The sequence below is a fragment of the Colobus angolensis genome, unplaced genomic scaffold, assembly GCF_000951035.1.
Source record: "Colobus angolensis palliatus isolate OR3802 unplaced genomic scaffold, Cang.pa_1.0 Scaffold86, whole genome shotgun sequence".
In the NCBI taxonomy this organism is placed as follows: Eukaryota; Metazoa; Chordata; class Mammalia; order Primates; family Cercopithecidae; genus Colobus; species Colobus angolensis.
Genome location: NW_012122487.1, coordinates 1,913,627 through 1,937,175, shown reverse-complemented (window position 1 = coordinate 1,937,175; position 23,549 = coordinate 1,913,627). Strand labels below are relative to the sequence as shown.

The 23,549-nt window shown below is 37.1% G+C and overlaps 1 protein-coding gene across 1 annotated transcript in view; it reads left to right on the top strand.

Moving 5' to 3' along the window:
• FOCAD (focadhesin) overlaps positions 1 to 23,549 on the top strand; it is a 331,523-nt gene that overhangs the window by 249,839 nt on the left and 58,135 nt on the right. Inside the window, exons 25-30 of the mRNA XM_011930353.1 lie at positions 3,124 to 3,232; positions 5,772 to 5,888; positions 8,800 to 9,038; positions 12,439 to 12,528; positions 21,071 to 21,218; positions 23,117 to 23,236. Of these exons, the coding sequence (XP_011785743.1) occupies positions 3,124 to 3,232; positions 5,772 to 5,888; positions 8,800 to 9,038; positions 12,439 to 12,528; positions 21,071 to 21,218; positions 23,117 to 23,236 (823 nt within the window). The remainder of the gene's footprint in view (positions 1 to 3,123; positions 3,233 to 5,771; positions 5,889 to 8,799; positions 9,039 to 12,438; positions 12,529 to 21,070; positions 21,219 to 23,116; positions 23,237 to 23,549) is intronic.

Below are 23,549 nucleotides of genomic sequence, written 5' to 3'. Positions count from 1 at the left end.
TCAAAATGCAGAAATCACCGGTCTTCTGTGTCCTTCGCGCTGGGAGTTGGAGACTGCAGCTGTTCCTATTCGGCCATCTTGCTCCGCCCCCCTAATGCCATTCATTTTTTAAGGCATAAAGCATCACTTCTTGACTAGTACCTAAAGAAAGTGTGTTCACATGAGTAAAAATAATTCATATTCTCATGGCATTACCTTCTCATCAAAACTTACAAAGTATCTTATAGACCTTATTTTAATAAAGCAATCTTGACAATACTAGGAATGGCAGCAAGTGAATAAGAGATATTTTAGGTCTGGAGGCTGAGAGATTAGTGATAGAGCAGGGGGAAAAAAATCATTCTGTCACCCTGTCATCTTCTTCCCCCCTGGCTTCTTCCAACCCTGTGAGGTCTTCACCACTGCCCACTGCCAGCTTAGCTTCCCTATCCTTAGCTACGGCTGCAACAGGCTGATTTGGGTCAGGATAGGGCTTGTTTTGTTCAGAGCTAGAAGTTAAATGCAAAAAGTAAAATACCAATCATGGGAAGATCCTGGTTTGTTCATTTAATAACATTTTTAAAGCTTCAGGGATGGGGTAAGGGAGAATCAGAACACGTATAAAACCTGATGATTGATGTAAATTTATTTCCATTATTATTTATTAAACAGATTTAAACCTGAAGATAAAAATCCCTAAAGTATTGAGTCACTTTACTAATATGTAATGTAATACTTTGTCCGTAAGAAAGCATCAGTGTAACTCATCCTTCCTTGTGCTTTTTAGTTAGATTAATAACATCATTTTGTTTTAAAGGACAATTTAATTAAAATGTCAATGGTGTTGCCTAGATAAATACTGTATGGATGCTGACATGTTATTATGCAAATTAGTTGCTGCCATTTGACTGTTAGGGGATAGTTATTTGAGCAACAAGGTGATGAGTTTTTACTGAACCAGTTGTAGATTCCCACCTCTCCAGCTCCTCCTTGAATTCATTTCACTAAGTATATATTGAGTACCTTCTATCCATAAGTCATTGTGGCAGGCATGAAAGGAATGCAAAAAGTTAGTCATTGTACCTTTGTGAAATGTGTAACTTGGCCTAGGGCTGCACTGTGTAGAGTGGACTAGGTTTTTAATTCAAAGATTATTGTCCAAATATCCGTTCATTCTGCAACCAAAGATCTTATTACTAGTGGTTTTAAATAAATTTTTCTCCATTACTTAAGAACAATACATGCTCAGGTATGTCAAGACTAGTGAAGGATTTGAAATAAAATAGTTTTTGGTACTGTTTTAAAACTGAGGCTAATTTCTCTTTCAGAATTTTGGGGTTAAAAATAACTTTTTATGTTATGTTGTCTAATATATTTGTTTTATGACATTTGATACCCAGATTCAGTGACCTCATGTTTTCTGCAGGATAATAAAACTGGGACTCTAATTCTCAGATCACTCAGAATTTAAAACTATTTTTAAAACTCAGCTTTAGGGATTCATGACCATTTTGCAGTAGGAAAGGCCTCAGGATATTCTGTTAAAAGAAAGAGATACTATTAGAAATAAAATATTTAATTTTGTTTTTGTTAAATGATTTTATGACTAGGGCACCTAGGAGTGACCAAATCCCACCTTGTTTCCTTGTGTTTTCTTATTAGCTATATGAGTGCTCAGTAATTCTCTTTGCAGTACTCTAGCAAAACCCAGCTTGGAGCCATCTGCTTAGACCTCAAGGCTTCCTTCCCATTTTCTCCTCCAACCCTCCCCATTATAAATGTTGATGTCTTACTAACTTTTGACAGGCCTCATGGAGGAATAAATTGAGGTGGAGGGGAGTGAACAAAATGATCAAGACTTCAAGCCTTCACAGAGCTTACGCACTCTAAAGTGGGACTGAGAGGGGGAAGGAGGGATGAGTGAATAGGTAGATGGAAGGATTTGTTAATGGCAAGTCCTGAGTCCCATTCTTACCAAATGGAAGCAGAAATGCAAGAAAACATGTGTGTGCCAACAATTTAATACCCACTGATTCAGTGTTCAATTGAGACTATGGCTTGAGACTGGAGGTACTAGGCTCATTAAGGGAGCAGAGTTGAAAATCTTCCTTATCCCTCACATCTGTTGTAGTCCTGCCCTGAGGTAAGCAGGAAGTGGTTCTTGGATCATGCACTGAATTCAGATTCAAGTTTCAAGTCCAAATTTTAGGGAACATTGTCTGTATTTATGGGAAACCACATCACAGGACTGAGAACTGAACGATCTGATGGTATGGGTGCTCTTATTGCTCAAGTTCTGTTATAACAGAATTGGCAAACCTAGAGCATCTCATTGGTGTCCCATGGGGACTTTATAGGATCAGCTAATTATGGAATAATATTAAATGTACATTTTCAAATGGTAAGTATATTAAAAAGGTTCAGGTTTTTATGTTAAATTCCGAAGTCAAACATAAGAGTTTATTGCTAATATTAGAAGGCTACCATTTAGATGATATAAAAAGGCAACTTTCAGACCAAATAGTCTAAAAACAGCCCTCTTTCCTTTGCATTTTATCTGGGGTCTCCAAATTATATTTCAAACTGACTTTCAGGTTGATAGCTTTGCCATATTAAGAGAAAGAAAGAGAGGATAATAATGAGTGAGAAAAGCTGCCATGTGTCAAATTGTAAGGTGTGCAGTCTGAAGTGGTTTGCAAGAAGCTAGTTCAACGTACCAGTGCTTCAGAAAAGCCAAAGACCATTCTATTCGGCTGGGCTTATTGACATCACTGTCTTAGTTATGTTTTTAGAACAAATCAATAATTTTAAATAGGCCAAAAATGACACAGAAGAGAGCCTAGGAAATGTAATGTTAAATGATGAAATAAAAATTTAGGAAGAAACAACTTACTAAGCTTGGATTTTTAAGTTATAAAAAGGCATAATGACCCATACTACATTGATAAGAGTTCAGAATCAGCTCTAGAGTCAGAAGGAAGGAAAGAAACTGTTGGCCTCAGGGAACAAACAGACCTGCATTTACAAGACTCGGTGAAGGAATACAAGTTGCTTTTTGACTTCATCTACCCTCCTGTATTAGCTCTTTCTCTTCTCCTGGTTAATACCAAAGTTCTCTGTTGAATTTTTTTTCCTTTTGAACAGGGAGAGTCCGGTAGTGAAAGGCAATGCGCTGTTAGCTCTAAGCAGCCTTGCTGTCGTCGTGTCTAGACATGAAACCAGCCTCTCCTCAGACTCTGACGGGCTCCTGGAGGTTAGTTGGGGTAATTTAAACAATTGGGCTTTGGTTATGTCTTTTTAAGCCTGGCTTTAAGTAGCCTGGCCCTGGGCTTACAAGGTTAGATTCTGTGATTATGGCACCAAGTTATAGTACTTGATGGGCCTTTATACTGTGAGCCTTAGTGTCTTCCTAACTTTGCTGCTTTTCTGTTTTCCTTTCTCCATCAAAGTTAAGTGGTCATAGCTATTTGAAGGTGCCAATGTTATGCCGTAGGGGTTATCTTTTTGTGATTACATCAGTGGTAACCAATCTTACAAGGTTAACTAGGCTTACTGAAAGTGAACAATGCTGTCAGAATGATAAATAAGCAGTGTTTATTGAGTGAAAAAAATGTACTTTGCATTTTAATTGTAGATGTCAATGACAAAGTGCCTATTCATTTTTGCAAGGCAGTTATTTCTTAATTAAACATGTGGTGAGCTGGCCACTGTTCATTTCCAGTGTACTTTCTTGGATAATTCATATCTGTCTAAATAAAAAGTCATGAATTTATTCTTGTTTTAAGTCTCATTATCTGGTTGCCATCATCATATAGAGATGACATAACTGAGTTGTTAAAAAATATAGGCTTTGGAATAGGAAAGTCCTATATTTAGATCCTTTTACCTCCACTTACTACCTCTATGGACTATTTGTAGCAGTTTCCTCTTTCAGAACCTATTTCCCCATCTGTAAAATGGAGGGGTAACAATACTCACCAGAAAGGATTATTGGAAGGATTAAATGAATTAATATATGTGAAGCACAATAGCTCATAGATACTAAGCTCTCATTAATAATAACCATTCAAAACTATTCAGTCTCTCTCTGTCCTCAAGGAGTATCTTATGAGCTATCTGTATTCTATTTTTGTTGTGGATTTTTTTGGTGGTACACAAAAAACAACCAACTCTGATGACTCATTTAAACAAAAAAAGAACAGGAAGTATATGGAATCTAGAAGCCCATGGAATTGAAGGCAAAGCTTAAAAACTGAGTTTTGGGAAAACCAAGAACCAAGGCAAGCTGGGGAGTCCAGGCAACAGGTACTAACGAAACATCTAAGCAGACCACCTGCAGTGGGCGAGAACAACTTCAGTCATTTATTGTCCTTGTATCACTTACTTAAAATTCAGAGTCCCTTGGGTCCTAGGCCTACCCCTTGGATAGTGTAGGACAGCTAGCTTGATTGAGCATTTAGCCTTCAAAGAGTGGGGAAGACAGAACTCTGCAAAGGGTGCTACTACCAGTAAACAGAGAACTGGTGCTGTGTGGCAAAAGCCATGGATATATATTACATGTAGGGAAGGAAAAGAGGCCAAGGCATTATTGCATGAATGATATTAGTTAATTACCCTATGAAAATTTAATTTTAAACTTACAATCTTAGTAATAAGAAAGATGGAAATTTTATAGAGAGGAAATGTTTCATGTCTTTCAGAGAGCCATGGAATATTTTAACAGAGGCAACATGCTGCATGGATCTACAACCTAAAAAGTCAATGCCCCTTTCTATGATCCCTTCACTTTGGTGTTATTTTTGTCAAACTACCAGTTATACAGTATTTTCCCCAATAATAAAGGGGTCTAGCTCAGAGTTTGAGTTCCAGCCTTTCTCACTTTCTCCTCCACACCGACACACTGCAACACACATTGAGAAACCACACAGTCCAAAGATGGGGCTTTGCTTTTATTCATGATGACCTTGCCTTTAGCTATTACTCAATGCAAATTCAAGACCTCATTATTTGATTAAAGTTGAAACTTTCAAACATTATTCAAACCTGTATATGACCATCAACAAAAGATTTGAAGATGTGACAGCCTTGTTTGATTCAAGGAATTACAGTAATTCCAGTTACCATGTGAGTTAATGAATGCTTTTGACATCCATGGTCATGAGTGACTTTAATAACCAAGTTTTATTTTTAATGAGTGGGGTTTTGTTGTTTTGGTTTTGTGTTCTCTTTCCTCTTCTTTTTCAAACTGAAGATGATTCATGTTTTCTACCTAATCTTTCAGTGAGTTGGATGAATGTTGTCAAGATGCTTGAAATGACAACTAAATGTTAATAGTCACCAGAAATGCTAGAAATGTTGATCAGACTTTTGTGGACTGTTTATTGCCTCCTTTGTCAAATAAGAAGTCATAGAAATGAGAAATTTTGAATTGTGCTTTTTGCACATCTGTCCTTTTAACCTCCATATTATCTTCACTATGATTCACTCAACACAGGAGAGCTCTGAAGGGCTCTTGGGTAGTTCTGTTTTGCAGCATCTATCCTCTTCTGCTAACTTGTTCATAAAAGGTAAATCTTATTTCTTTTGGGGCACAGGTGAGGGTAAAATGTGTATTTGTCAACTACCTGTACACCTCATACATGCATGTTCCTAGTCCAAGCAGATGAAGTTACTTTTTGATGATAACACTTTATTGTTTAGTATAGAAGGGAGTTGCACCCTGGATTTAGAAATAATCTTTAGATTTGTTTTCTTTTTTCCATAATCGTTTCATGTTTTTAATTCATCTGCAGGTTCAACCTAATTTCCTTTCAATGAAAGAGTGGATTTCCATGGTACTTGATACACTCTTGGTCATTGTGGATAGCCATTACCAACCCAGAGGGCAGCTTCTCTCCTGGTTTTATTATGTAAGTGCAAGAAATAAAACATGATCAGAATACTCAAGGGTTGACTCTTAGGACATCAGTAGTTCACATGAAATCCATTATATAAAAGGCCAGGCATGGTAGCTCATGCCTGTAATCCCAGCACTTTGGGAGTCCGAGGTGGGCGGATCACCTGAGGTTGGGAGTCCGAGACCAGCCTGACTAACATGGAGAAATCCCGTCTCTACTAAAAATACAAAATTAGCTGGGTGTGGTGGCGCATGCCTGTAATCCCAGCTACTTGGGAGGCTGAGGCGAGAGAATCACTTGAACCCAGGAGGCAGAGGTTGTGGTGAGCCAAGATTGCACCATTGCACTGCAGCCTAGGCAACAAGAGAAAAACTCCATCTCAAAAAAAAAAAAAGAAAAGAAATCCATTATATAGTGTAATGATTCTCATCCCTGGCTATTTGTTAGAATCACCTGGGGAACTTTTAATACACACACACACACAAGAAATATTATATATATAAAATATGGAAATATATATAAATTATAAGAAATGTCTAAATATTAATATTATATATGTATGTACATATGCATATATAACATGTGAAATATATATATACACACATATATAAAAGAAATACTGATGTATAGTCCCCACTGCTGATTTAATTGCTCATGGATAAACTCTGGGCATCAGCATTTTGAGAGCTCTCTCAGTTATTCTAATGTGTAGTCAGGGTTGAGAGCTACAGTTGTAGTAGAATAAACGGTATCTGAAATGTGAGGACTCCAAGTTTCTAGCCATAGTTTTTTTTTTCATTTCAGGTTGTGTGACCTTGGGCAATTCACTCAACCTCTTTAAGTCTTTTTGTCCTTATTTAGAAAATGAAGGAATTGAACAATATCATCTGCAGTAATTGTAGCCCTTGCTCCCCCCTTCTTGTTTTTGTGACTGTTGACGCTTACTTCATCATTTCTTACTTTTCTTATCTGCAAAATGAAAGTAAAAATTAATGCTTTGCCAACTGACTAAAAAGACTGTGAAGATCAAATAATATATTTTATGTAAAAATGTTTTGCAAACTGTAAATACTCTGTAAATACAGAGTAATGTTGTTGATCATTAAAAAAAAAAAAAGCCACCTGTTACCCATCCTCTGTCTTCATGCTTGCATTCTAAGATTTGAAGCAAAATGAGAAAACACTTTTTTGTTTAGGTTTCCTTTTCCTTTTATTGGTCGTAGTACATGCTTTATTTCTGTATCTGTGTAGAACTATTTTGGTCCTACCCTATTACTATCCATTGCCTAGGGAATTATAATGATCATGGGACAATCAGCTGAGTGGCAGAGGATTATAGTTGATTTTAATAAAAATACAATACAAATTCTGAACTGTTGCTAAGATCATGAATTTAGCCTAAAACCTCAATGCCGAAGGTCTTCTCTGTATATTGTGTGTGCCTCTGTCCTCCTGCCCTTGGGAAGATCGGGTATGTATTCATCAGGCGCTTTGGGTTTAGAGCTAGATTTTTAACGATAGTCAAGGTTAAAAAAAAAAATGACTTATGAGATGATGTAGAATTAAATTAGAAGGTAAATTTTGCTCAAAAAGTTAATTGCTGTATGATGATTTACTTTCCATCAGAAGTGTTCTTATTTCTTTAATGATGAATGAAAACTTTAGATGCTTATGTGGAGGTCTTTGTAATAACTATCTAGTTCAGATATTCACCAGAGCAGGGCACTGTATGGAATTTCTCATATGCTGCTTAGTTCTTGCAAACCAATAAAAATAATCTCTTTACTGGTCAGCTCTGATTGCCTCTTACCTTTGTGAGATTTTGCATTACCATACTTTTCAAAGCCGTGTTTGAAAAGTCACTTTATTTCCTGTGTGCTACCATCTGGGTTGTTTTGAGTAACATTATCATTAAAATAGTGCTATATTAATTTAAAGTGTAACTTAGTATGTTTGATTTTTATCCTTAAAGTACCAAAGCTTAGAGAGCAAATGGGCCTAGAATTAAAAACACATTTTAATGTGCTTTGACTGCAAGGGACAACACTGTCCTTATGGTGTGTCTGAAATTTTAAATTGGATAATAGTGAGGAATGATAAACGGGCTTTCTTTCCCACTTGAGACATATTTATAAATATATATAATGTCTGGTGGAGCTCTCTAACATGGGATTCTTATAGAAGCTGTTCATATTCAGCTGCTCTGTCATTTTATTAGGGCTGTTATTCATTTCTTTTCCCATAATTACATGTAGGAAGGGGCATATAGAGCTCTCCATTTCATTTTGAATAGCTGGTTATTGCTTTGTAACCAAAGGCTTTTGGGATTTCAACTTCCTTTTTAATTAAAAGGAATTAACCCCCTGTAGGAAATAATCCATCTACTGGGAAGTGTTCCCACCAAAAAATTTTGGGAGATGTGCCAATAGATCCCTGTGCTAAATTTATACTTGTTTCTCCATACTGAAGTTAAACTCTTTTCTTCCCTTTTCCTTTCTTTCCTGGAAAACTCCTAGCTTTATGGACATTTATAATGTGACTTGCTGGTTTGTCCAAGCTCAGATAGCTTCAATTTTTTTTTTTTTAATATATACACATGTGGGCTTTTAGGAACACTGAAATTGTTTCAAGCCTTATAGTGAGGGAATTATAACCTTTAAAAGGAAAACACTTGTAATTTTGTTTTTCAAATTTAAAAGGATATTATTAATTGATTATTTAGTAGCAAAATGTTTCATTAATAATGAAAACATAATCTATAGACAAAAATGTTTGGATTTTTAAAAAATGTATTATTTTGGGTGTCGGCTGGGGTGGATCTAAGAGAAGCTTGTGTGGTTTTATAGTGCTTTTGTGATAGGTATGCTTCCTTCACGTTGTAAATAAAAGGCTAACCGTGTTTTCTTTCTTTGGCATGTCCTAGAAGTCCTATTCTGGTGAAAACACAGCTAGTGCCATTGCCCGTTCTGCTGCCGCCACGGCTTTGTCTCTCCTTGTGCCAGTTTTCATTATCTCTTGCAAAGAGAAGGTTGAGGAAATCCTGAACATGCTGACTGCCAGGTTACCTGGGAAACCAAGTGCTGATGAGTCTCAAGCCGTTCAAATCCACATGGGCCTTGCTTTAGGGATGTTTCTCTCTCGCTTGTGTGAAGAGAAACTCAGGTACAGTTTATTAAAATATTCCTGCTTTTCTTCTTTGTGATTTTTTTGCAGAGGGTTTTGTACCCATACACACCTGTACATAAACATTGTATCTGAGCAACATGTGTTTGCTAAACTTTCTGAGATGGGCAAGTTGATCCTTTCTTCTTCTTTATGAGTAAATTTATCTATCTAAAATACCATCATGGAGGTGTCCATGTATTTTAAGAGTTGCTAGTATTAAAGTGATTGGTTACTTGAAAATCATTTCATGCTTATGTGAAAGCCCCAGGTACCTATGTGTGGTGGACATGAGAAAAGTCTAATCTCATGGTGCTCCAAGTAAAAAGCTTCTTTTTTTTCTGGTTTATATGGGATGAAAATAACTGCCAATCTTTTGTTGATATCACTGTAAAATGAGAGGAGAGGATTGACATATCTCTGGTGCCTAAGGGGTGTTGGAAATCACTGAATCACCTGAGAACTGCATGTACCCAGCTTTAAATATTGCTTTTTTTTCCTGTGCCCTAGCCACATTTTTATAATCCTTAAAGAGTCTTAATCTGTGCATATTATACTGTGTGCTTTGTTCACTTTGATTGCTCATTTTTGGGCTGCTAACTTGACCCTTGAATGGAGCTAATGGAATAGACTCAGGTGGAAAATTCCACTAAATCGGAAAGGTTTTTTTAGTGCATAAGTCTACTTTTGTTTTGTTGTTCATACTGCTTATTCTTTATTTTCTAGCAAGTCTTAGAATTTTATATATCTACATTGATTGTAGTGGGATACAACATGAATATTTGCTTATCATGAGTATTTTGATGTCAGTGACTTGTAATTACCCTGTTTTCCTACATTGGAAATATGATAGTAGGGAGAGGCATTCTGTTGTGATATTAGATTCTTTTTAAATTCCTGGTTGGCAGAAATTAGCTGTCCAAAGGCAAGAACTGGTGTTGGTGTGGATAAACTAGATGACACTATGCTATATTTATTTCAGTTTGAGACCATTATTAAGTTCACAAACATGAGTATGTGAAACTTTTATGTGAATTGCTATTGATTTGGGGGAATACCATATTTCAGATGATCATTTTCAGCTCTTAGAAACATCTGTCAGATGATTGGGATGATTCTGTTAGTCTTTGAGGCCATAAGTGCAATATGGCCAGAATATTCATTTTTTGTCCTGTTCACCATCACTAATAAACATAGATCTTGTTCTAGAGATGAATAAAAAACTGCCCTTTGCATGTGATTTGACTGTTACATATCTTATGTGTGTGACAGAACACAAAGTATTTTTAAAGACTTAAAACTTGAAAGTGATTTTTTTTCCCTTTGCTAGTATGCTACAAATGACAGTCTCCTCACCATCTGTGTTCATGCTCTTTCTTTGGTATCTTTTCAAGCAACATGTTTTGCAACTAAAAATGAGCCGTGGCAGTTTAATTCGAGGCAAATCATTTCATCCTATTCTGGCTCTGACTACTTTCTTCACTAACTTAGGAGGAGATGCTGCTGCTTTTAGGCTGACAAGCTTGTATTTGTGGTTAACTTAATCATGCTCCCTGGAGAAACCTGATGATTCCCCCAAAACTCTTGACCGTGCTTCCTAGGTTGTCTTCCACTCCTGTCTGTCTAACTTGAATTCACACCTGAAGGAAACGCTGAGCAAAGACATCAGGAAGCTCCTTCCTTAGCTGAGCACCCGCTGAATAACTACAAATTTTAACTTTGCCCTAATGTTCCTGTGTTTGATAGCGTCCTCCTTCTACTTAGGGTCTGTGTGTTAGTAATGCCATTACTAATATAACTATTCATGGCTCCCACCTTCCCAATTTGTTGGAATTGAGGAATCTCAAATATTTGCCTTTTGATACTAATAAATTTTTTTACCAGGTAGTAACAGTACTAACAGATAATTTCATTTTTGGAGAAAGTTTAAATTTTTTTCTAAAAGCAAGTGTTTTGAGAGCTGTTGATTTTGACTAGTCAGTGACATCAAATGTGTCCCAATGTGGTCCTTTAATGGGAACAGAATTAGGACAGTATGTTGTTTTTCAGAGACTAAGAAATCACCGTGTAGAAGAGAATTATGAATCACATCTGTAATTGCAGCACTTTGGGAGGCCGAGGTGGGCAGATCGTGTAAGCCCAGGAGTTTGAGACCAGCCAGACATGGTGGCAGATGCCTGTAGTCCCAGCTACTCTGGAAGCTGAGGCATGAGAACTGCTTGAGCCCAGGAGGCTGAGGTTTCAGTGAGCTGACATTGTGCCACTGCACTCCAGCCTGGGTGAGAAAGCAAGACTGTCTCAAAAAAAAAAAAAAGAGAGAATTATGAAAATCATTTCGTTTTTTGCTAAGGCTTTTGAAAAATCTCTTGAATTTAAGTTCCAATCTAGAATTTATTCAGAAGACTCCTGAATATTGTTCCACAGCTTCTTGCTTCTGTCATAACTGCCAGAAAATACAAGTATGATTTCTTTAGTATTTGTTTAGGATATTTAAGTATATTTTACTCCAAAGGACAACTTTTATAGGATTTATTTAGCTAAAGCTATTAAGTCTGTGTGTGCGATGCGAGGGGTGTGCGTGTGGGCATTTGTTTCATTGCAAAAAATCCTTCACCTTGAGCAAAACTGCTGTAGTCTTGATTTGGGAAAATGTTTTAAAGAGTGCTCTCTGCCTGGTTGTCATTCCTGGAGTTACATTCCACTTAGCATGATCTGAAGTAGCAATATGAGAGTTAAGATGTATGAATCTCTGGCTACTACAATGTCAGTGATGAAGCCCACAAATTGGCCTGAAGGGACAGCCACAGAACCTTTTAAGTTTTATTTTACTATGCAAGTCATACTTCACACCCAGGCATTTATAAAATCATCAATTGCTGTATAAATGCAAACACTTATAGGTCTAGGATTTTCTCCCCTTAAAAATGTAAGTAAAGGAATAGAATTTACAACCTCCACAATTGAGACATGAATTCAGAAGTGACAGTCTTTGCAAGAAAGAGGTTTGGAGTGATTATTGGTAATGTCAGCTTAATAGGTTAAGTATTCTGAAGAAAATCACTTAAGCATTCTTAGAAATATTAATTTGGAATTCTGAATTTATTTTTTATTTTTCAATGACTTAAAATTTGAACAGGCTGAGAAAAATAAAAAATAGGAAATTTTGTGTTTTTTGGTTTGCAAGTGATTATACTGCTCAGAAACCCAATTATTGAATAATTTGTCAAACTTAGTTTCTGTAACTACAAAATAAGCATATGCAACTCATCAATGTTGTTGCTTTTTAAAAGAGAAATGCTGGTATTTCCAGTAAAATATTGAGAGAATAATATTGTATTAAGCATTTTGGACAGTTGACTAATTTTAAATAATTCATTGTTTCCCCTTGATCTTTATCCAGTGATATATCTGGCCAAGAGATGAACCTTCTTCTGATGAAGTCTTTGGATGCCCTGGAAAATTGCTGCTTTGACACTAGTCTTGAATACAAGTATGTTTTTCCTATTTCCACTCTCACAGGTACTTAGACATTGCTTCCTACACTGCCGTAAGTCTTGCATGCTATGGAGAAATATTTTTTATTTTTATTTTTTATTTCCGTAGGTTACTGGGGAACAGGTGGTGTTTGGTTACATGAGTAAGTTCTTTAATGGTGATTTGTGAGATTTTCATGCACGCATCACCTGAGCAGTATACACTACACACAATTTGTAGTCTTTTATCCCTCACCCTCTTCCCACCCTTTCCCCCTGAATCCCCAAAGTCCACTGTGTGATTCTTAAGCCTCTGTATCCTCATAACTTAGCTCCCACTTATGAGTGAGAACATATGACATTTGGTTTTTCCATTCCTGAGTTACTTCACTTAGAATAATAGTCTCCAGTCTCATCCAGATTGCTGTGAATGTCATTAGTTCATTCCTTTTTATAGCTGAGTAGTATTCCATTGTGTGTGTGTGTGTGTGTGTGTGTATCTCACAGTTTCTTTATCCACTCATTGATTGATGGGCATTTGAGTTGGTTCCACATTTTTGCAATTGTGAATTGTGCTGCTGTAAACATGCATGTGAAAGTACTTTTTTTGTGTAATGACTTCTTTTCCTGTGGGTACATACCCAGTAGTGGGATTGCTGGATCAAATGGTAGTTCTACTTTTAGTTCTTTAAGGAATCTCCACACTGTCTTCCGTAGTGGTTGTACTAGTTTACACTCCCACCAGCAGTGTAGAAGTGTTTCTGTGTTCACCGTGTCCACACCAACATCTATTATTTTTTTATTATGGCCATTCTTGCAGGAGTGAGGTGGTATCGCATTGTGGTTTTGATTTGCATTTCCCTGATCATTAGTGATGTTGAGCGTTTTACTATATGTTTGCTGGCCATGTGTGTATCTTCTTTTGAGAATTGTCTATTCATGTCCTTAGCCCACTTTTTGATGGGCTTGTTTGGTTTTGTCTTGCTAATTTGTTTGAGTTTGTTGTAGATTCTGGATATTAGTCCTTTGTCAGTTGTATAGATTGTGAAGATTTTCTCCCATTCTGTGGGTCGTCTCTTTACGCTGCTGATTTTTCCTTTTGCCGTGCAAAAGCTCTTCATTTTAATTAAGTCTGAGCTATTTATCTTTGTTTTTAGTTGCATTTGCTTTTCAGTTCTTCATTATGAAATCCTTGCCTAAGTCAATGTCTAGAAGGGTTTTTCCTGTGTTATTTTTAGAATTTTTATAGTTTTAGGTCTTAGATTTAAGTCCTGGATCCATCTTGAGTTGATTTTTGGGTAAGGTGAGAGCTGAGGATCCTTCTGTACAGTTTTATTTTCTTACATGTAGTTTGCCAATTAAGCTTACATGTAGCTTACCAATTACCCCAGCACCATTTGTTGAGTAGGTGTCCTTTCCCCACTACATGTTCTTTTTTTTTTTGATTGTTGAAAATCAGTTGGCTGTATTTGGGTTTTTTTCTGGGTTATCTATTCTGTTCCATTGGTCTATGTGCCTATTTTTATACCAGTACCATGCTGTTTTGGTGAATGTGACCTTATAGTATAGTTTGAAATCAGATAATGTGATGCCTCCAGATTTGTTCTTTTTGCTTAGTCTTGCTTTGGCCACGTGGACTCCTCCAGAAAACTCCCAGAATTGATAATAGAATTCAGCAAAGTTTCCGCACACAAAATTAATGTACACAAATCAGTAGCTCTTCTATATACCAACAGTGACCAAACTGAGAATCAAATCAAGAACCCCACCCTTTTTACAATAGCTACAAAAAAAATAATAATAAGATACTTAGAAATATACTTAGGAATATATCTAACCAAGGAGGTGAAAGACCTCTACAAGGAAAACTATAAAACACTGCTGAAAGAAATCATAGATGACGCAAATGGAAACACATCCCATGCTCATAGATGGGTAGAATCAATATTGTGGTAATTACCATACTGCCAAAAGCAATGTACACATTCAGTGCAGTTCTCATCAAAATACTACCTTCATTCTTCACAGAACTAGAAAAAACAATCCTAAAATTCATATGGAGAAATATTTGTAGGATGTAATTTTGAATTCCTTTGCAGAGAGTTTTCAGTAATAAATAATAAAAAAACTTATAATTAAAGCTTCCTTGTTCTGAAAACCATGTTTCAGCAATAGACAAATTGCTTAAATTCAGAGTAACAACTATCATTTTGCAGCCTACACCTTATATTACTAAGACCTTAGTTTTGACTTATGTTTATCATACGAGGCACATGTATGGGGACATGGATGCATGACTTAATCTTTTTTTTTTAAGTATTTCTTTTTATTTTTTATTTATTTATTTATTTAAACATCATCTCACTCTTGTTGCCTAGGCTGGAGTGCAATGGTGGAATTTCGGCTCACTGCAACTTCCGCCTCCCGAGTTCAAGTGATTCTCCTGCCTCAGCCTCCCAAATTGCTGCATTACAGGCTTACGTCACCATGCCCAGCTAATTTTGTATTTTTAGTAGAAGTGGGATTTCACCAGTTGGTCAGGCTGGTCTCAAACTCCTGACCTCATGTGATCCACCTGCCACTGCCTCCCATAGTGTTGGGATTACAGGCGTGAGCCACCCTGCCCAGCCGACTTAATCTTTTTAGAGATCTATTGAAGCCATTTGAATTTGATTGGGCTAAGAGGGCCTTTGACTGATGATTTATGTTATCCTGTGAAATAACGTGGCTAAGAAGTAGAAATGGAAGCAAACACATTATATCAGGGATTACCAACCTGCTTAGCATTAAGAACCTTTCCCTTCCCCATGCTAACCCCATGGTTTTTAAGGATTTTTGTCTATTAAACTAAATACTTTAAAATTTATTTTCTCATTTCAGTAATGAAAGATAAAAATGAAAAGGAATAATCAAAAAAATACTCAAAAAAGTGTTAAACACACTCATTTAATGAGATATTTAATGTTTCAGTTAGTCTATGTGACTTGTGTGGGTGAATATATGGTTTTGTTAGGCTTTTGGAAATAATGACATTCTTGAGCGAGCTACATCATAGGTTTTTGGACTTCCACGTGTTTTGGAACCTCAGGCATGAATCCTCTGGGGTTCATTGTTACTAGGAACTAACAGATTATAAGCATTAACTTCCAGTTTATTGACTCATTTACCTTTTGATATTATGGGCACTGCTCAAATATGCATTAAATCAGTGTTTTTATTTCTGGCCTTTAGGAACATAAGTTTAAAGCTACATACATACTTTCTATACTGTTAGTTTCAGACTGACAAAAGGGTAAATGATATGGTAGTGGTAGCTGCATGTGTAAAGGATTTCATCAGGAATAAATAAAGTAAAATGTCCATTTAGTAGGTGGTAGTTATGGAATCTTCTTTCAGATGCAGGCTAAGATTGGAGATGAACTAGTGCCACTCACCTAGTTTATCAAGAAACACTTTTGGGGTCAAGTGACTTCCTAAGAGTGTGGTTTGAATATGAGTAAAGAAAGAGTTTGATGGCATGGTTGAAGTCTCTTGAATGTAGAAAATGATTAATGAGAAAAATACAGAAATTTAGCTGTTATTTGAATTCAATGAAGAGTTGAGATTTTGAACCTAATCCATGCATTTGTATTGTTGCCTTTTACGACCAAGGAATAAGATATTTTTATGTCTCTTTCCATCCCTCCTGCCTCCTCATACCACCCAAAGATGTTCATTATAGCTGTAGCTCAAGATGTTATAAAGTTTGGAAAAAAATTGAGATTAAGATGCCGCAAGCTTCAGCCAGTGGCACAGTCAGGAATGTCTTTCAGGCATTGTCTCCATCAGTTTTCAGGAAGGTTGTTTAAATGTAAGGAGTACCATGGGGATGAATTACCCCCCATGCAGATGCTGAGGTGCTTAAAAACTTCATATGTCTAAGCATATTTAACTTTAAAATTTATTTTTATTACTAATAAGATTCTTATTCCTTCATCCTTTCTTTCTTGATTCTTACCTTCTTAATGAACAACTGTATTGGTAGGCCTGGACTTCCTGTCCATTTAGTGGAAACTTGCCTATTAGAGCCCAATTAAAAGCTCAGGCGCGTGGAAAAGCCCTTCCTCCGTCCTCTCCAAACTGTTAGTCCTACAGTTAATGAAGTTTAGTGCTTCATCATCACTAATGCTCTCTAGGTGTCAGTCCTTATGCATTTCTGGTTTTTTTTGTTTTTGTTTTTGTTTATTTTTTTGAGACAGGATCTCACTCTGTTGCTCAAGCTGGAGTGCAGTGACACAATCATGGCTTACTGCGAGTTCAACCTCCTGGGCTCAAGCGGTCCTCCTGCCTCAGCCTCAAGTAGCTGGTACTACAGGCATATGCAACCATGCCTGACTAAATTTTTTATTTTTTGTAGAAACAGGGTCTTGCTGTGTTGCCCAGGCTGGTATTGAACTCCTGGCCTCAAGTAATCCTCCCAACCTTGGCCTCTCAAAGTAATGGGATAACAGATGTGAGCCACTGCACCCAGCATAGTTCTCTTTTTGGCTTCACATTCAACTGATACTTACTGAGCAGCTGTATACCGAGCTAGGCATTTTCACATCTGTTTCTCATGGACTTACATCCATGTCACAACCTAAACATGATACTGAAGTAGGAATCATCATCACTTTGGTTTACAGATAAAGAATGTGAGTCTCATATAGGAGGCTTGTTCAAGGTCGTATACTTAACAAGTGGCAGAGCCAAGAGAGGAACCTGGGACATCTGACTTCAAAGCCATTTTTCTTACATAACACGGTATGGGTAACACAGTTCAATAGAAAGAAAGCAATTTGATGCTTGACAGTATGCTGTGTATTTATTTTTTTCTGATGTGCAAATGTCACCCACATTTTTTTTTAATTTTTTAATTCTTTCTTCTGCTTTTCTAACTAGACCCAGACCTGAAAGCCTGGCTCATGGTGTAAAGTATTCCCTTATCTAATGAGATTGCAGGAGTCTAGGGCAAGCCTCCCTCAAGTGAAACAGTGGAAGTCTTACTAGAAGGTAGTTAATAGATGTGGGAGTGTGCTCCTTCAAATGATAGAATTCACCCAGAGCAAATTCACTGTGCTTCCCTGATTTAATGGACGTGTCCCTACTGAAAGAACCGCACACCTGGGCTGGCTGGTATTGGTGAGCCTATCACTAACATTTTACTGCCATCTAGTGGTAGCTCATTGTGCCATTGTGATCCTCACAGCCCTAACTGTAGTCATGCAGTCATCAACGACCCAAGCTTTGGTTAATTACTACTGAGCTTTTACAAATACGATAACATTTGTATAGTGCTTTGCCCTTTACAAAGCACTATGCAAATGTTAACTGTTATTAGAACTACTTATTAGATGGCCTAGTACTTAATCTGCAGGATTGCCTACGGTAAACTAGGGAATTGAAGAATCATCTCTGATTAATGTTAGAAAAAAATATAATTATATCTGAGTTGATACAGCAACACAAACATCAGAATTGCTTAGCTTTTAAGTTTCAGGATTTCTTTTGCTGGTGATATTTTAATATACTCTGATAATAGATTCAACTACGTAATGACTTAATAGTGTATGGAATTTAAAAACTCAAATTCTCTTTATCATTTGTTAGCACTCTTACAGAACGTTTATGTTAGCAATTCCTAAGTTCAGTTTTATACCCAGTATTATAATTTGTTTTTATTTCCTCTGTCGAAGACACCAACACCTAATTCCTTTTTGCTTTCAGTGGACAGAAAGATATAAAAGCCAACTCTGCCCAAGCTATTCTTGGTTCAAAGCTGGCAGACATATCAAAGAGAAGCTAGAATGAGGTAAATATGTGGAATTGCTGAACTAAGCACCTGGAGGAACATTTTAAGATTTAGGACAAAAATAAATGCATTAAAATATAGAAGATTTAGAAATCAGAGGGAAATCAGGAATAAAGTTTTAGGATGACGTTTTTGGTGCATACTGGAAAATTGAGTGAAATGAGAGGGGACCTATTTAGAGGGGCGATAGGTGTATATGCCGTAACAGTGACATTGGCACATGTATATACATACACTGTTATATATTCATCTGTTACACCAGTCAGTTAACTGCCATTGTAGCAATGAATAGAATCACTAGTGAATTATAACCTTGCTTAGGTTATAGTAATAATTGCTATGATAAATTTTAGGTAAATGTGGACTAGAAACAGAAATGTCTTTTTCAAAGCCTTAATGTCTCTATCCCCTGAGATGATAAAAGAGGGGCTTCAATCTAGGGGATAGAGATTTTTGTGTGCCCAGGATAGCCTGAAAAGCAAGACTTACAAACTTCCTTGTTTATTCAGAAAGATAAACCCTATTGGCGTGAGCTTTGAGAGGAATTTGTTTTCCAGATGAGCCTAGTATTCCTCTTTCTGCAGTTAGCCTGGCAAGAAACAGAAACTGAATTTTCTTGGTTGAATCTTGCATGATATGTTTGGTGAATTCTAGTACTCATAAAATTTGCCTCCTACTAAACATAAGAATCAAGTCTTGCTTTTTTCTTCTTCTGTAGATCTTCTCTCTACTCTAGACTCTTAAAATTCTTTATTTGGTTAGTTCTTCAGCTTTCAATAAATACTGGTTGAGTGTTTGTATATAGCGGTATACTAGGTGCAGCAGATACTGTAGGAGAGAAAAAACAGAAAAGGTGTACCCACCCTTATGAAGCTTTGAGGCCAGGGAAGAGATAATAATCAAACAATCCCCCAAATAATTTTCATCAGAGTTTATAATTAAAATTGTATGAAGTAAATTAGCACAGGGTGCTGTGGGAGAGTATTAAAGAGGCTCTCTGCTGGGCGAGGAATGATGTCTCTGAGGAAGTAACATTTGAAATCTTAAGCATAGGTAGCACTTAAATAGTCAAAGAGGGAACAACGTCAAATTTGTCGAAGTATTAATCAAATTTTGTCTAATTATATCTTTGGTCTAATTCTGTCAAATGGTTGTGTGCATCAATATAGATTCTATACTTCCCTGTAGATTCTAAATAATAGCAAAGGCTTTACATTCATATTAGTCAAGAGTAGCCTTTCCTCTTCCATAAATGTGATTAGTCTCAAAAGCATGCTGTATTGAGATCTTAGGTGTTGCTTTAACTGATCAAAAATGCATTAGGCTAGTTGAGCTTGTTAAGTTTACGAAGCTGTTAACAGCAGTTCTGCCTGATGATAGATTGTTACTGTAGTAGCTTCTTTACGAAGGATTCTTGAATGGCTGATTGTTATGCAACAGAAACTAGAAAAACACACTTGAGATATGGTGCCTTCTCATACGTATTCCATCATGGCACCATGCAGGGCACCGAGAGGGGCCTTGGGTTTGGCAGATGGGACAGAAGGCTAGAAATAAAAAAAATCCTCTTGTATTGGCTGCGCTCTGCCGGATGCTCTCTGTGTGACCTTGAGCAAATCCTGTAGCCTGTCTATCCGTCTGGGTGTCTTCTTTTAGGTGTGGGTGCTCCATTTGCACAGAGGTGTTGGGGGAAGTAACCAACATGCTTATAAAATGATGCAAATGTTCTTGACGCTGACTAAGGGGATAGATGCTATTTAAGAGCAAAATGACCTAACATGTGGGCATTGAGATACATTATCGGAGAAATGCCCTGGAGTGTCTTCTTCGGCAGCAGATATCATGATGAGAGGCAAGGCAAGCCAGAGTAAGGGTGATTTCTGAAAAATATTGCATTTTCTCCATTTAAAAAACAATGACAAAAGCTTTTTTCTTTAAAGTGTTACCACAAGCTGCATCATCTTACCATACTATCTTGAAGTTTTCTGAGAGAACAATTATTTTCTTTAAGTGGATATGTATTCATTCAGGAGAATTGGGACACAAAGCCCTAGATTTCAATTGAATTGTCACATGGGGTAACTTTTGACAAGCCTGTCATTTGTCCATTTTCTCTTCTGACCCAGTGGTATTCTGCAAGATCAGAGGGGAGAGAAGGATTAATGTCACTGTGCACAAATACACAGTTTCTTTAGGAAAGAAATTCCACTTGTTGAAGTTGACTAGGTAACATGAAACACTTAGCAGTACTCCATAATCATGCCTTGCGTGTATCTTCTTTGCTATTAGTTAGATATCCTCAGCTCACATCCTGAATTTTAGTCTTTTCTTTCCTTATGCAGTTGATCACAGTATATTCAACATGCAGGTAGGGGCGGTACAGGAAAAACTACAGCATTTCAGTAAGGGCACAAATAGAGCTGGTTTATGCCTTTTCCTCTTCTCACCCATAAAGTTTAAGTCAAACTATTTCCTGCTTTTGTTTTTATCTAGGGGGTGCACAGCACTAGCATGGGCCACAGATACCTGTTTAGATGTCAGGTGTTCGTTTTGAGGGGAGAGGTGGGTGTACTTGTCAGGGATGATGGGGCACACCAGCTACTAGGCAGCAGAATTTGAATCCAGCCATCTCACTGAGGTTTGAGAGCACTGTAAACCCCCATGGTTAGTGAAGAGCAATTATGTGGATTTCTTATGATCCTAACACCTCATCTTTTTTGGCATCCAAGCACGGGCTGTATACTGGGAGTTGGACTTGTTCTGTCCCTCATGAGCCACAGCAGCCAAATGCAGTCCCGCGTTCACGTGGCAGCATCGCTTCGGAAGCTGTCTGCGTACCTAGATGACAGTGGGAGCCAGAGCAGAACATTTCAGGAGGTAGGAGATGGAGGTTACATTTTTTTCCCCTCTGTTCTCTTTTGTTTTCTTCTTGCCACTTATTTTGGACTTATCATACTTTGGTAGCCCTATAAATTAAATTCTTCCTCAAAGAGAAAATCTGAATGGCAAACAACCAATGTTAGATCATAAGGTTTTCAAATTGTGTGGCAGTTTAAATCAACTTAGACTTAAATGTGGCATATAAGATAAGAGCCTTTAGTGAATATAAAACCTAATTCAGCATCACTAGAAGGCACTTTCTAAGAAGAGCTGCAATTTCTGGAAGAAAGTTAAATAGAGATTTTTAGAATTGTGTTCAAGCCAAATGTAACTTTCAAAAATGGCCAGGAATAAGCTTCAGAAACTGCCGATCAAAAGGCATTTAATTTTTTAAAATGTCAGCTAGCATAAAATATTATTGAGGAAATTCCCTTTACCATACTTAAATAAAAGTTTTTTTTCTGCTGTGGTGCAAAAAATATGCAGAATTGGAGTTCATGTGACCCAGTTCATGTGTGTTAACCATATTTTTAGATGGAACATTTCAGGCATGTGTCATGCCCGTCTCTATTTTGTCCAGGTGAAGCTGGACCGCTTGTACTCTTCTTTGAGAGGAGCAGAGTATGACCTCGTGGCCTGGCCTGATTCTCTCTCTCATTAGAACAGATTCTATTTTATCCCAGCCTGCCCACGAGCTATTGATGAGTACATAATGGCTGCTGTGTTTCCCTGCTCAGCTCCTCTGCTTTCAGCAATAGGACTTGTTGAATTGGTGAATTTCTTTGGGCACAGAGGAATGAAGTTTTGTTCTAAGACATGCACTACATTTCCATTTTTAAAGCAGTGTAAAGTGTGATTTAAAAGTACGTATTTTTTTTTAAGCCAAAAGAGAAAATCTTGCAACCGAGGAGCAAATTGATTATAAATGAAAGCAGCGTTTTTATAACTGATGCATCTGTGATGTTTTGATTTATAAGGCCTTAAGCAAGCAGTTTTTTCTCCTCTCTGGTGTTTTATTATTCAACTTCTACCTTAGAAACCACTTACATTTTTCATGCCGTATCAACCAGTGCTAGAAGTTGAATTTTCTACTTTGTCTTAACAGCATTCTTATAAGGGAGGTTTTTTATCACGAAAATATGAGGTAGCAGAGAGGGCGTGATTAAATTTGATGTGCAAAAATTGAGACTCAGATAGATGGGGTGACTTGCCCAAAGTTACTTAGCTAGTAAATGGTCAATTTGGGACATATTCCCAAATCTTGGCTCTACTCCCACCATTCTTTTTACTCATATTTTATTTATTCATTCATTCATCAACATATTAAGTTCCCACACTAGTGCTATGAGGCAGGTATTAGTATTCCTATTTTATACAATTTGTCTGACTCCAGAATCCATATTCCTGTTCCAGTTATGCCCCACTACTTCTCCTAGGGAATCTTAATGGAGCAGTGTTTCACTTCTTTGAATTTCCTCTCCTGTTTGGCCTTGGATGGGAATGCATGGCAATTAATTAGTAGCACCCACTGGTGACGAAAATCTGTTTCCTTCTACTGTTGATAGGTGCTGTACTCTGGCATAATGTGGTAAAGAAATGTACTATTATGAGTCTAAAGACCTGGTGTGAATCCCTCCTTTGTCACTTGCTAGCTACATGAAACTGAGCTTCAAAGCTCTTACCTATGAAGTAGGAATAGTCATACCCATCATCACATTGTTATGAAATGTTACAATATGAATTAGGCAGCAAAACAGTGCCTAATCCATGGGAAATGTATTTGAATCCAATTCTTAAACTCTGGAGGGAAGTTTGACAGAGTATCTTGTCAACTAAACCAAGTTCTTTTATTTTTCCTCCTGAAGACACATTTTTCTGCTGTATTTTCTTCTCAGGTCCTTGCCTACACACTTAGCTGTGTATGTACATCAGCGTTCAGTGCTGGAATTATTGAGGCTGCAGAGGCTGAGGATGTTATGAACAAGCTTCGACTGTTAGTGGAGAATAGCCAGCAGGTTGGAATGTGTGCCCTGATTATTTCTCTCTGTGGGTCTCATGCTGCTGCTAAGTTCTGCTTTTGACTTACTCTGAATTAGAGTATAATGGGATATTTTTTGTGTCTAGAACTGAGGAACTTTTAACTATTCTCTCACAGCTGTAGCCAACAGTCACAGATGTCTTTTTCTCTCCTTATCCCCTGTCTCATTCTGTAGACATTTTTTTCCTTTGAGAGTGTATTGATAGACTTTTCTCTCTCTGTAACTATTGCTCTATAGTTATAAGATCATAAAATATATGGCTAGGGAATATAAGAGTTATATAAGCCTA